The following is a 13,267-nucleotide window of genomic DNA, read 5'->3' as shown; positions in this document are numbered from 1 at the left end:
CTCTAGAATTTATTCATCTAGTATAACTGAAACTTTATACCTGTTGAATAGCAGCTCCCATTTCCCCCTCTCCCAGCCCCTGGCAATCACTTCTGGGTATACATACATTCAAAAGAGTTAAAATTAGGATATTACAGAGATAACAACATTCCCATGCTCATTATAACATTATTCATAATAGCCAAGATATGGAAACAACCTAAATATCCATTAAAAGATGAATGGATAAAGAAAATGTGGTAGATACATACAATGGAACATTATTCAGCCTTAAAAAGAAGAAATTCCTGCCATTTGCAGCAACATGGATGAACCTAGAGGACATTATGCTAACTGAAATGAGCCAGCTGCAGGACAAATACTGCATGATTCCACTTATATGAGGTATCTAAATAGTGAAACTTTTAAAAGAATGTACAATAATTCTTTTAAAAAAATAGAATTCTTCATTCTATAATTTTTTTTAAAAACATGCAGGAAAATACATCTCTGCCAGGGAAGCCAAGGCAAATACAGAAACTCTAAGCATGAGTTGTTTTTTAAATTCCCAGATGGTAACCATGGACATCTTAGTTGGAAATACATCATGTCTGGCCTCAGTTCATACTCCCAGACACTTGCTCCACCTCTAAGCTAGTTCTAGTTTGATCTGTTTAAGCACTTTAAAATGGCAAATTTTATGTTATATATATTTTACAATAAAAGAAATTTCTAAATAAAAATGGTCTACAAAACATCAGAGTAAGTATGATTTTATTTTAGTTTTTAAAAAATACATGTATATGAATACCTATACGTGTTTGTTTCTATACAAATACATGCATAGAAAAACTCTGGAAGTCATATATCATAATTTTAACAATAACTATTTCTGGATGGTGGGGTTATGGGTGATCTTCACTTTCTTATTTTAAAGTGTCTATATTGTCTACATTTCTTAAAATAAAAACATGATTTATAATCTGATTAAGTAAGTTGTTTTCAATTTGAAAGTGAATGAATTTTTTATGGTCAATTTTTTATGAATGCAAATCTATATTCATTTCTATAATCAATCAGATGTTGTAGGAATTACTTGCTATTTATAACTCTCAAGCTATGTTATAATTATGAAAACTAAAACGACAATAAATATCTCCTGCCTGGACTATTGCAGTATTCTCCAAGCTGGAATCCATGCCTTTAGTTTTATCCCACCATCTACCCACATCATCACCAAAATGATGTTTTAAAAAAGTAACCTAATCACTTTACTCTGTTTAAAAGCCCCCAAATGGTAGTGTCAAGAACAAATTTCTATGAATGGACTATATAGGCCTCTACAGTCTGTTTTCTGCCTATCTTTTCAACCTCTTCTCCTGCTATTTATTGCACTGCTAGCATCCTATACTGCAGCCTTGCTAACCAACATCTAGTTTACATATTGAATAACGATATTTCACTTTTCTGATTTTTTGCTCATGTTATTCCATCTATTTGAAATCTCTATCTGGAAAATTCTTAGTTATTTTTAACAACTCAGCTTAAAAATGTCTTGCTGTGTGAGGCCTACCCCTCACACACAAGTAAGGTGAAAAAAGTATATAATGCAAACACTAAGCATAAAACCTGAAGTAGCTATATTAATATCAGACAAAATAATATTACTAGGATAGGGATAGACATTTCATAATGATAAAAAGGTCACTTAGAAGTCTTAATTATTACTATATATACACTTAATAATAGGGTTTAAACACACATGAAACAAAAACTGACAGAACTGAAAAGAGAAATATAAATTCACAGTTATAATTAAAGATTTCCCACTAATTGACAGAACAAGTATGCAAAAAAATCACTAAGGATAGAGAAGACTTGAAGAACATTATCAACCAAACTGACCTGATATTTATAAAACATTCCACCAACCAACAACATAATACACATTCTTTTCAAGGGTACACTAAATATTTGCCAAGACAGACAATATACTTGGCCAAAAAACAATTCTTAATATATTTAAAAGGATAAAAGTCTTATTTAAATTTGAAATCATTAACAGAAAGATAGTTGGAAAATTCTCAAATATTTGGAAACCAAACAGCATGGTGTTAGGTCAAATTCATATTCATGGGTCAATGAAGAGCACACAAGAGAAATTTAAAGTACGTTCAACTGAATAAGAATGAAAACACTACACATCAGAATTTGTAGAATAAAGCTAAAGCAGTGCTTAGAGGAAAATTAATAGCTTTAAATGCTTATATTAGAGAAGAAGAAAGGCCAATAACCAATAAATTGACAACTTAGATAAAAGGACAAGTTCCTTGAAAGAGAAAAATTAGCAAAATGGACTGTGCTGGAGGTCTCCAAGTCCACCCCCCGGTTTGGAGATTTGCTATGAAGATTCAAAGGACTCAAAATACAGTTGTACTCCTAAGATTTATAACAGCAAAGAATATAAAGCAAAATCAGCAAAGGGAAAAGGGACACGAGGTGAAGTCTGGAGGAAACCATGTACAAACTTCTTTCAAGAGTCCTCTCCTAGTGGAGTCAAACAGAGCATGCTTAATTCCTGCAGCAATGAATTGTGACCACAAATGTAAATTGTTGTCTCTCAGGAAGCTCATTAGAGACTTAGTGCTCAAAGTTTTTTTGGTTGCTCATCACTCTCTGCCTAGCATGTGCCAAAACTCTTGACTCCCAGAAAGAGAGCAGATATTCAAAGTAAACTACTTAATAGTTCAGGTATAGTGAGCCACTCCTGTCTGTTAGGAAATGGTGGGAACCCTTCCCAAATCCAAGTTTCCAGGTATCAGTCAAGAGCCAAACTTACAAGCAGGTCTTTCAGAGGCCTTTCACAGGCCTGTTATGTCAACTATTTTCTGCACACCAACATAAAAAGAAACTAAGACTCTGAATTGCCCTATAAATAATTTAAAAATTAAATTTGTTATTAAAAATATTTCCACAAGGAAAAAGCCTAGATAGCTTCACCAATGAATTGTATCTAATATGTAGTAAATAACATCAGTTCTACACAATACTCCAGGAGGAAGGAACACATTCCAACTCAATTTATGTGGCCAGTATTACTCTGATACAAAAACCAGACCAAAAGAACGCAAAGAAAAAAAAAAAAAACAAAACCTACAGATCAGTACTCCTCATCAATTCAAACCCCTAATGTAGTATTAGCAAATCAAATCTAGCCATATATAAAAAGGATAATACATATCCCAGGAATGTAAGGTAAATCTGCAAATTAATTAGTATAATTAATTGGTTAATACTGACACATTAACAGAATAAAGAAAAAAGATGATCTCAACAGATAGAGAAAAAGCATTTGACAAAATTTAATATCCAATCATGATAAACATTTATGATAAAAAATCATTCATGATAAAAACTCAGCAAACTAGGAAGAGAAGGAAACTTCCTCGACCTGATAAAGAGCATATACAAAAAAATTTATGGCTAACATAATATGAAATGATGAAAGACTAAATATTCTCCATCTAAGATGAGAAGTAAAGCAAGCATGTCCACTCTTACAACTTTTATTTAACACTATAAGAAAGAGTCCTAGCTAATGCAGTAAGTTGAGGAAAAAATAAAATGTATACAGAGCAGAAAAATAAGTAAAATTCTTCTGCCTTAAATTCTCAGACAACATAATCATGTACATAGAAAACTCCAAAATTCAACCAAAAAAAAAACCCTACTACAATAGTAAGTTAATTAAAAAGGTAAAAGGGCACTAGGCCAATATACAAAAATCAATTTTAATTCTATATACTAGCAAGAAACAATTAGAAAAATTAATTTTTTAAATACTGTTTACAGTAACAGCCCAAAACATGAAATATTTGGGGATAAATTTAACAAAATACTTGCAAGACCTATTCAACAAAAACTACAAAAACATTTCTGAGGGATATTAAAGAATATCTAAATAAATGCAAAGATATACCATATTCATGAACTGTATGTTAAGATGTCAATTCTTTGCAAATTAATCTATACATTCAACACAATCCAAATCCAAACCCCACAGACTTTTTCTTTTAGAAATTGACAAACTGATTCTAAAAGTTATATGGAAATGCAAAGGACTTAGAATAGCCAAAACAATTTTGGAAAGGAACAACAAAATTGAAGGACTTATATTACCACATTTTAAGACTTTTTTTTATAAAACTACACTAATAAAGAAAGTGTTTATATTGACTTAAAGATGGACATGTAAGCAAAGGAATATAATAGAGGGTACAGAAACAGACCAACATATATTTATTTGGTCAACTGATTTTCAAAGAAAGTACCAAGGTACAATGGGAAAAAAAATTGTCTATTCCACAAAGGTATGTGCTGGAATGGAAATTCATGTCTAAAAAAGTGACCCTCGATCTTTATGTCATATTGTACATAAAAATTAACTAAAAATGTATTACAGACTATATGCTTATATTCATTTTTAAAAGTTGAGAAACAGAAAATATAAAGTATGGAGAAAATCATCCATGATGGTCCTAATTTCTTTAAGAGCTTATACCCCCCAACATACTTGAATTTTATTTACCTGAAATTTCTTGTCTTCCTCAAACTTTTTCTGAACACATAATTCGTCATAATGTTCTTGTAACTTAGTATGAGTTTCTTTAAGTGATGATAACTCATTTTTAATCTCATTCATTTCTCCATTAAGTTCTTCTACCTAACATAACATTTAACCAAAATGAACATATAAATGTTTTGTATAAAAAGAATTAATTAACACAAGTTTTTGGAAATAGAAAAAAATGAAAACATTCCCGAAGAAATTACTAATATTAAAAGCTACCATTTATTGAATTATACTGAGTACTTAAAAAACATAATTTCATACTCATAAAAATCCTATGAGGTATTTTTAGTCTCCGATTCACAGGTGAGAAATGTGAGGCTCACAGACGTTAAGTAACATGCCCAAGATCAGGTAGATATAAAGTGGTAGTCAAGATTCAAATCCAAGGCTAAGTCTACGGGTTGTGCTCTTAAGTACTACATTAAATTACCTCGTTATAAATGAAAAATTAATTTATTTTTAATCATAAAAATTCTATAAAAGTTACCATTTCATTGCTTTCTTAAAGTTTTATTTTCTTTTTGCAAATTAGTTATACAGATTTTAACTCAACTAGAGGAAGAGTACTGAGCACTAAGCAGTACAAAAGAAACAGACACTTCAGCCTAATACATCTACAAACTGGGCTTTTCTGGCTTTAAATTTCATAATCTTTTTCTTGGGGCAGTTCTCCTTCATAGGAACCTCAAATGTGAGACAAAGTAAGTTCTGTTGAAGAGAAAAATACCCTTTTGTCATAAAATATTACAGAAGTTTTTCTTGAACAATTTTAAACTACCAAAAATTCCGTGAAGTGCATGTAATATTCTTTATAGAGGCTAACAGACAGGAGCTCATCTACTGCTTTCTTTCATCGTACCTATTTTTAACCATCTTTTAATCTATCTGTGCAAGGTTCTTCCTTTCCAGGGCTCAACTCTCTATGTATTCTCTATCCCATCCTCTCCTGTCTCCCTTTTACTTTTTTTAAGATTTTTTTTTTATGTGGACCATTTTTAAAGTCTTTATTGAATTTGTTACAATACTGCCTCTGTTTTATGTTTTGGGTCTTTTCTTTTTTGGCCACGAGGCATGTGGGATCTTAGCTCCCTGACCAGGGATCGAACCTGCACCCCCTGCATCAGAAGGCAAATCTTAACCACTGGACTGTCAGGGAAGTCCCTCCCGTCTCCCTCAGAGCCTAGCTCTGGCAAAGATCTCTTCTCTCCTGCCTATTCTCAATCTTTCCCGCTAAACCAGCATGTTTTCAGTCCACAAATATGCACTTGCCATATTTTCTCCTTGACCCAATTACTCTCTCTCACTTCTTAAAGTCCACTTTTGCTACTTTCAAATTCTAATCTCTCACCACTCCTTAACAACCAGACTTCTGCCCTCACTGTTCCACTGATTTTTTTTTCTCTCTCAGCTATCACCTGCGAATTAGCAAAAGAACTTGTTCCAAGTTTCACACCATTTAACAGCGTGGTAGCATGACTATGTTGACTACTTATTCTTGAAATAGCTCCTTTTCTTTGTTTTCATGGTACTACTCGCTATCCTTCTACCTTTCTCACTATTCTTTTCAGGCTCCCTCTCCCCTCCTGCCCCAATACACACACACTAACCACTCACAAAATTTTGGCATTCCCCAAGGCTCTTTCTTCTTTAGCCTTTTCTTCAAGTCTACCCTCCTTCCACAGATGACCTTATCACACCTTCAAATTTCATCTTTATGCTAATGTCTTAAATCTATATCTCATCTCCCAACCTCTCTCCTAAGATGAGACTCATGTTTTCAAATGCATGATATACATTTCAAGTCAAATGTCCTGCAGTCACCATAAATTCATTGCTTCCCCAAACTCATTTTCATCCACCAAATCTGCTTCTCCTTTCACATTTCTTATGTCAGTGACATTATTCTGCTCATTATACTAATCTCAGAATCACAGTTGACTCCTTTCCCTCCTAAAATCCATTATATGTAAAATGTCACTAATCCTGCTAATTCTACCTCCAAAATGCTTCCTGTATCAAGCTCTCTTCTCTGTTCTTACTACCGTTGCCATAATTTACACCCTATTGGCTCATGGTTAGATTATTTGCAACATTCTTCTTACTAATCTCTTTCATAACCCCATTCTCCATACTGTTGCAAGAGTTATTTTCCTAAAATGCAGATCTATGTCACTTTTCTGCTTTAAAAATCTCAATGGCTTCCCATTACTTATAAAATAAAATTCAACTACCTTAGTAAAATAAAGAACTCTTCAGAAGGTGATCTTAACCTAATTTCCAATGTCACATTCTAGATCAGACTATTCATCATCCTTGAGAACGCAGTTTCATGCCTCCATCATTTTTCCCTTTCTTAAATGGAATGCCAACAGAGTGGAATGGGAAATATAGGAAACAGGCACCTTCTGCCTGGTGAAACCCTATTCATCTTACAAGTCCAAATTCTAGTATCATCTTTTCTCTAAAACTTTCCCCAACCTAATTAAACAATGTGATTTATTTTGTGCTTTCATAGTAATTTGTTAATACTAATGTTAATACTACTAAAAACATTCCACACTACTGTGGTGTGAGCTCTTTAATAACCTTTGTATTTTAGGCATCTTTGAAAATTCAGCACCTAGAATAGTACCTAACACATAACAGATGCTCAACATATGTTGTGAATTGAATTCTTTTTGTGATACCTCCTTTCCCTAAATAATTTTTTAACATTCCCATTTATTGTCTTTTTATCTATACATACCCATTGGCTATATAACTAGTCAAATAAAAACATACACACACCATGTTCTTTATGACATTTCAATGGATTTTAAATATATTGTCTAGTAATATTCACTGTTTAATTTGTACAGTTTTCACTGTTTTTTTAAAGTAGTATTTATGATTTCATCTTATTTTTATCAGTATCTTTTAATGTTTTTTTTAAAACCCATCTTGATCTGATCTCAGTAGCAATACTATAATTGCCCTTCACTCAAGAATGGTGAAAAACTTATGTAGCGACAGAAATACAATTAAGGAGTAGATCTGACCTACCATTCAGAAAAAACTCCTATAGAACCAAAGCAGCTTTTTAAAAATTTAACTATGTTCTGTTTACTACTAATGCATTTGGAAATGAAATGATGCTAAAAATCCTAAGACAAAACCAATTTTATCCAAATTATAGACTGAGGCCTCCACCAGTGAAGCTGAATGCTTATTTTTCTTAATTCGATTGATTTTTTTTTCTTGGGGGAGGGACATACTTGAAATATCATTAGGAAAAATAAATGTTTAATTTTTTTCTTATCTCAACTAATTTTTTTTTGGTATGGTCAGCATATTCAAGTTTATATTCCCTTTTTACTGCATGGTTTTCCTTACCCTGACAGTATTATTTCCATGGTCTTTTAAACCTTAGAAATGAGAAGGAAGTGTTGGGATGCAAGGTAGATTAGCTGAAGCTAAAATGAAAATTACTATGCTTGTTGTTTAATGATAAACTTTATCTACATGGGGTCATTAAGCATTTTATAGTATTCTGATACAATTAATTACAAAATACTTTCTGATAATTGGGTAAAGCTTATCAAATACATCAGTGAAGATTTAATCTCTCCAAAATACAAATTAAGAGAACATGTTAGCTGCAAATGTATCAAAAAATCAAGAATTACTTATATAACAATTTATATCAAACAAAATCATCTACAGATTAGTATGCAAATATATATTATAAAATATATTAATATAGTATTAGAATTATATAGTAAATTAGCATAATAGCTTAAAATATAATCTTACTTTCCCAAAATACAGCTTTCATAAACTCATAAATAATTACCTTCTATTTTTTGTTAGTTCTTTTAAAAGAATTGAAGGCAATAAAAACAGATAATAAAGTAGAATCGTCAATTTGGGGGTTCACCAGTCTTTCAAGTGAACCTTATATTTCACAACTTTAATTTATATCACTTTATATTTTTATTATCTACTTCACTGAAATTAAAATTTAATGTAAAATAAAGAGTCGTGCTTTAAGGAAACAGTCATGTTTATAACAATTCTCATGATAAAATGTTAATAGTATAGAACCCAACTACTGTATACATGGTCTAAACATGGCTCTAATACAACTCAACAAAACTGCTGAGGAAAGCTAAAGAGATCGGCTAACAATAAGACCTATATAATTCTTTATTATAATCATTTACTAATATTATAATCATTCAGTAAAACACTAAACACTAAAATTGATTTTTATTTGTTATATATGAAAAGTCATACAAAAATATATAAATACACACATATATGTGTGGTTTTTCATGCATGAAAGCATTACAGAAAATTGTATTAAATTTAGCTTTAAAAACATTCGCTTCTTGGAAATATAAGTGCAAGAAGACAATGTGTCTGACTTTATTCCTATATTATTTTTGCAATATTTTCTTAGCTTTTAATAGTTATTTTAAATGTCTACAACTACTTAAAGTATTTTAATATTTTACTATTTAATAAACCTACATGCTTTTTCCAAGTTCCTAGTGCTTTCTCATGCTCATTTTGAAGATTAAGGAACTTTTCTTCATTTTCTTTTACCTTCTCCCTTTGCAGCTCATTATCTCTTTCAAGGGTCTGCAATAAAATTAATTATCCAAAAAATAATCAATACCACATTAATGAATTTTGATGTGTTTTATGTTGCTTGGACCTTTGCTTCTAACATGCTGAAAGTGCCATACAGATCAGTGATAATGTGCTATCTTAACAATAATTTTCATAAATTAACAGAAAGGTGCTTATAGTTTAGTTAACAGGAAATAGGGGGAGGTTATGGAAAAGAAATGGCTATAAAAGGGTATAAAAACATTGCCATTATTCAGTTTCACTGCATAAGTTTTAATGTACTGAAAAAGTAATATAAAGTACAGCACTGAAAAATATGAAATGTAGCATAATCCAACCTAACCCTACTAAAAATTTTTAACTACCACAGAACATATTTTCCATATCTGTCTATTTCAGAAATTGGCTAGAAAACTCTTAAATACAATTTAAATTTTTAATTTCAAATTAACATTTTTAGTAGAACTTCAATATTTAGTATATTAACTTATTACTTCATACATTAACATATTATAGAATCACCACCACACTCCCCTCTCCCCTTCCCAAAAAATCTTTAAAGGGTAAAAATACTACTGTTTTCTGAAACAAGGATTTAAAAGCTATTAAATCAGTGTCACCAATATTACTAGGTTTCTTCAGTGTCTGCTGATAATCCAAGTAAACATCTATAAAAAGACAAATAGTAAGAACGCTACCTATGTGTTCAATACATCTGGAATTTTTATGTTCATTTGTTTATCATTATTAAAGCTACCTACATTCAGGGTAAACATCCAAGCCACACAAAGGATAAAGAGAGAAAAGGCAAAATTTTCCTCTACTAGTTCTCCAACTCTCCTCCCCAGAGGTAACCACTCTTGTAGTTTTGTGTATATCCTTCCAGAAATTATCCATAAGCATACAAGTATATAAAATATATCTTTTTAAATAGAGATGAAATCATATCATACATGCCATGTTATTCTGCAATCTGCTTTTCTAAAAATATGAATAATGTATCTTGTTTAATTTCTATATCATTATATATAGATATGGAAATTAAGTCTTCATAAAGGCTTCATAGCATTGCAGCTATTTAGAGTTCTCAATTACTATACAGGATATCAATATGCAAAGACAATTATGCAAAACTATGGAAACATCTAATAAAAACCATTTTACAATTTTAACATGAAGATTCTCCTCTAGCTCATAAAGAACTATGCACTTTGAGAGCACTCAATGAATACCTACTTTGACTGCCTCTACTTTAGGACGAGGCAAATATTTTTATAGAATCATGATTTCATCTTAATTTATAGGTACATATTATTATAATAACAGGGAAGTCTCTGAATATTTACAATGGTATGTAGTTAATAGATGCTTAGTACTTTAACATTCTAACAAATATCTACCGCATCTATTTATATTAATAACACTGTATTTTAAGATAGACAAATCAAAGTTTAGAAGAGATATACAGTATACCACAGACTCTATCCTAGTAATAATACATGACCAAGAGCATTATATTCTTAAAAAGTACATTATATTAATATATATCAATCATTTCCTGTCCCTTCCTATACCCCCATCTAAAAGAAACTGCCAGGTTTTCTCTGTTTCCATGTTTTGGAGACATTCCATCCTTCCCTTAGAATTTGGACCGAATTCTCTTTCATTCTCCTACACTGATCTCTGACAATTTCCTTTTTTTCTTCTGTGATGTGTCTCCTGTTTCCTAGATCCCATGATTTCCTCTTGGTTTACTCCCCTGTCTTGGTAAAGCAATCTTTCTATTACTTCTTGATAAAGGAGACAGATATGGTACATTTTTTGAAACCCTGCATATCTGAAAATGTTTATTCTACCAATACTTAACAACTTGTTTGGCTAAATACTATACAATTCTGCTTTGGAACCTTTGAAGGTAAGGTTCTATCATCTTCTACCTTCCAATGTTGCCAATGAGAAATTTTGAAGCCATTATGTTGCCATTTTCATTTTGGATCCTTCATATGTGACCTTTTTTTTTTCCCCCACAGGGAGTTTTATAATCTTCTCTTTAAGTGTAGTATGAAATTTCATAATGATATGCATTGGTGTTAGGCAAAACAAACTCAGATCTTTCAGTTCTGGGTTACTTTCTTGCATTATTTCTTTGGTTATTTGCTCTCCTTCCATCTTCTCTGTTCTCTCTGTAACTCACCAGACCACCTGAACTGACCCTCTCATTTTCTTGCTTTCCTATTTTCCATCTTCTTGTCTTTTGGTTCTACTTTCTTATAAGATTATCTCAATATTATCTTCCAACCTTTCCACTGTACTCTTTATGTTTGCTAAGATATATCTTAAGGGTTCTCTTTTATTCTATGAGTTTCTTTTTTTAGACTCAATTGCTGTTTTGTGGATTAATATATATATTTCTCTTAACTTAGTATATTTTCTTAGCTTCTCCAAGTTTTATTTTCATTACCGTTTTGTCTGTTTTTCACACTGGAGACTTTCTGCAAATAACCAGTGATTCTTAGCTGCTTGTTCATATTTAAGAATGAAATATTAAAAAGCTGACTGACGGTTTTGTCAACTACAAAATTTTGTCACTATAGTGGTGGGCTTTGCTGTGCATTGATCTGGCTGAGCTGTTTCATCAGGAAAGCTGAACTGCAGCAGCTATAGTCTTTTCTCTTGAGTAGGTTAGTTGCCCCATGATGGAATCTTCCATTCTGCTGCCTGGATGTTACAAGGCTAACTGTCCTCTAAATGGGGAGACTGGGCTTGGAGGTTTCAGAATTCAGTATTTAGACTTCCCAAACTGTTTTCAATATAATATTCTCAGTACTGTACTGGTAAATTGGGTCTCTAAAAAAAAGAAGTGCCTGATTTGCAGCACTTGCCAATTTCATTAGCGTTAAAAACCCCACCATGGTCAATTCAAGCTACCATTCATTTAAATCAGCTTACAAAATGACAACAGCTCTAACAACCAGCTCTCCCTGGTTCTAGTTGCCTCCAGCACACTACTGAATCTCCCCAACCTCAGCTGCTCCTCAAACTCTCCAACATAATTCTCCAATCTTCTGCCAAATAGAAGACTGGGAGTGCCTATTTGTGCAGGCTAGGGAAAAGAATCTGGATGTGCAACAGCTTCCTATACAGACCTTCTAGTTTTTGGCTTCAGTTGTGCACCTTACTTCTACAGGCACATGATGCTGGCAATTCCTAATTATTCCTGTAGCTTCAACTTGGGTTTTTACTTTCTCTCATTTGCCAAGTAAATTACTAATTTTCCATCTGGTTCCCACTTTTAAAACTTTATTTTTTATTGTTTCTTCTTCTATTTCCTCATCCTTGTGGATGTATTACTGTCATTTTATTGCAGTTTCAGAAGGAAATAGAAGGGAACAGATAGGTTCAATCCATTATGTTTAACCAGAAGCCCTGATCTGGCAATATCTGAACTTGCAAAGAGTCTGAATTTACTCATTGTTAACCATTCGCTAATTTAATAAGATTTAATGAGTTCCTACTATGTGCCAGATACTCTTTTGGGCTCTTATACTATATTAGTGAGAATGTTACTCTTTTTATGGAATTTATACTCTACCAGAAATTATTCACTATTATTTGCTTCTGGGTTAACAAATCTGAATACCCTCTCTGGAAAAATGTATATCATGGAAAATCAAAATAAAACCACCTGTTAATGCGCTAATATATCAAAAACTAAGTAAATAATTCTGGTTAATACTATGTTAACACTATGACTATAGGAGCAAACTAAACAAATAAATTATTCTTCCTAACACTATGATAACAGCAGCATAATTATACTTTTATCTGGACTAAACTATGATTCAGTCATAGTAGAAAATATTCTCTATCATGAGAACTTAGGTCTCTAAGCTCCAAATTGTACTTAAAAAAAAAAAAAAAAGACAGATGACAGCATGATTGCAGAGTCCTGAAAAACAGTAGGCCATTATGAAGAGTAATGATCCCTTTTAGTACAGGTGGAATTAGAATGCTCCTCGGGAAAACACTTGAGATATCTCT

At 31.9% G+C, this 13,267-nt stretch overlaps 1 protein-coding gene across 1 annotated transcript in view; it reads right to left on the bottom strand.

Moving 5' to 3' along the window:
• Window positions 1-13,267, bottom strand: part of CCDC73 (coiled-coil domain containing 73) — a 103,865-nt gene that overhangs the window by 13,439 nt on the left and 77,159 nt on the right. The window contains 2 exon segments of the mRNA XM_057749219.1: window positions 4,568-4,702; window positions 9,125-9,238. Coding sequence (XP_057605202.1) covers window positions 4,568-4,702; window positions 9,125-9,238 — 249 coding nt within the window.

Source organism: Hippopotamus amphibius, chromosome 9 (assembly GCF_030028045.1).
Source record: "Hippopotamus amphibius kiboko isolate mHipAmp2 chromosome 9, mHipAmp2.hap2, whole genome shotgun sequence".
Classification (NCBI taxonomy): domain Eukaryota; kingdom Metazoa; phylum Chordata; class Mammalia; order Artiodactyla; family Hippopotamidae; genus Hippopotamus; species Hippopotamus amphibius.
The sequence above is the reverse complement of the archived record's forward strand: the minus strand, read 5'-3'. Positions and strand labels throughout refer to the sequence as shown.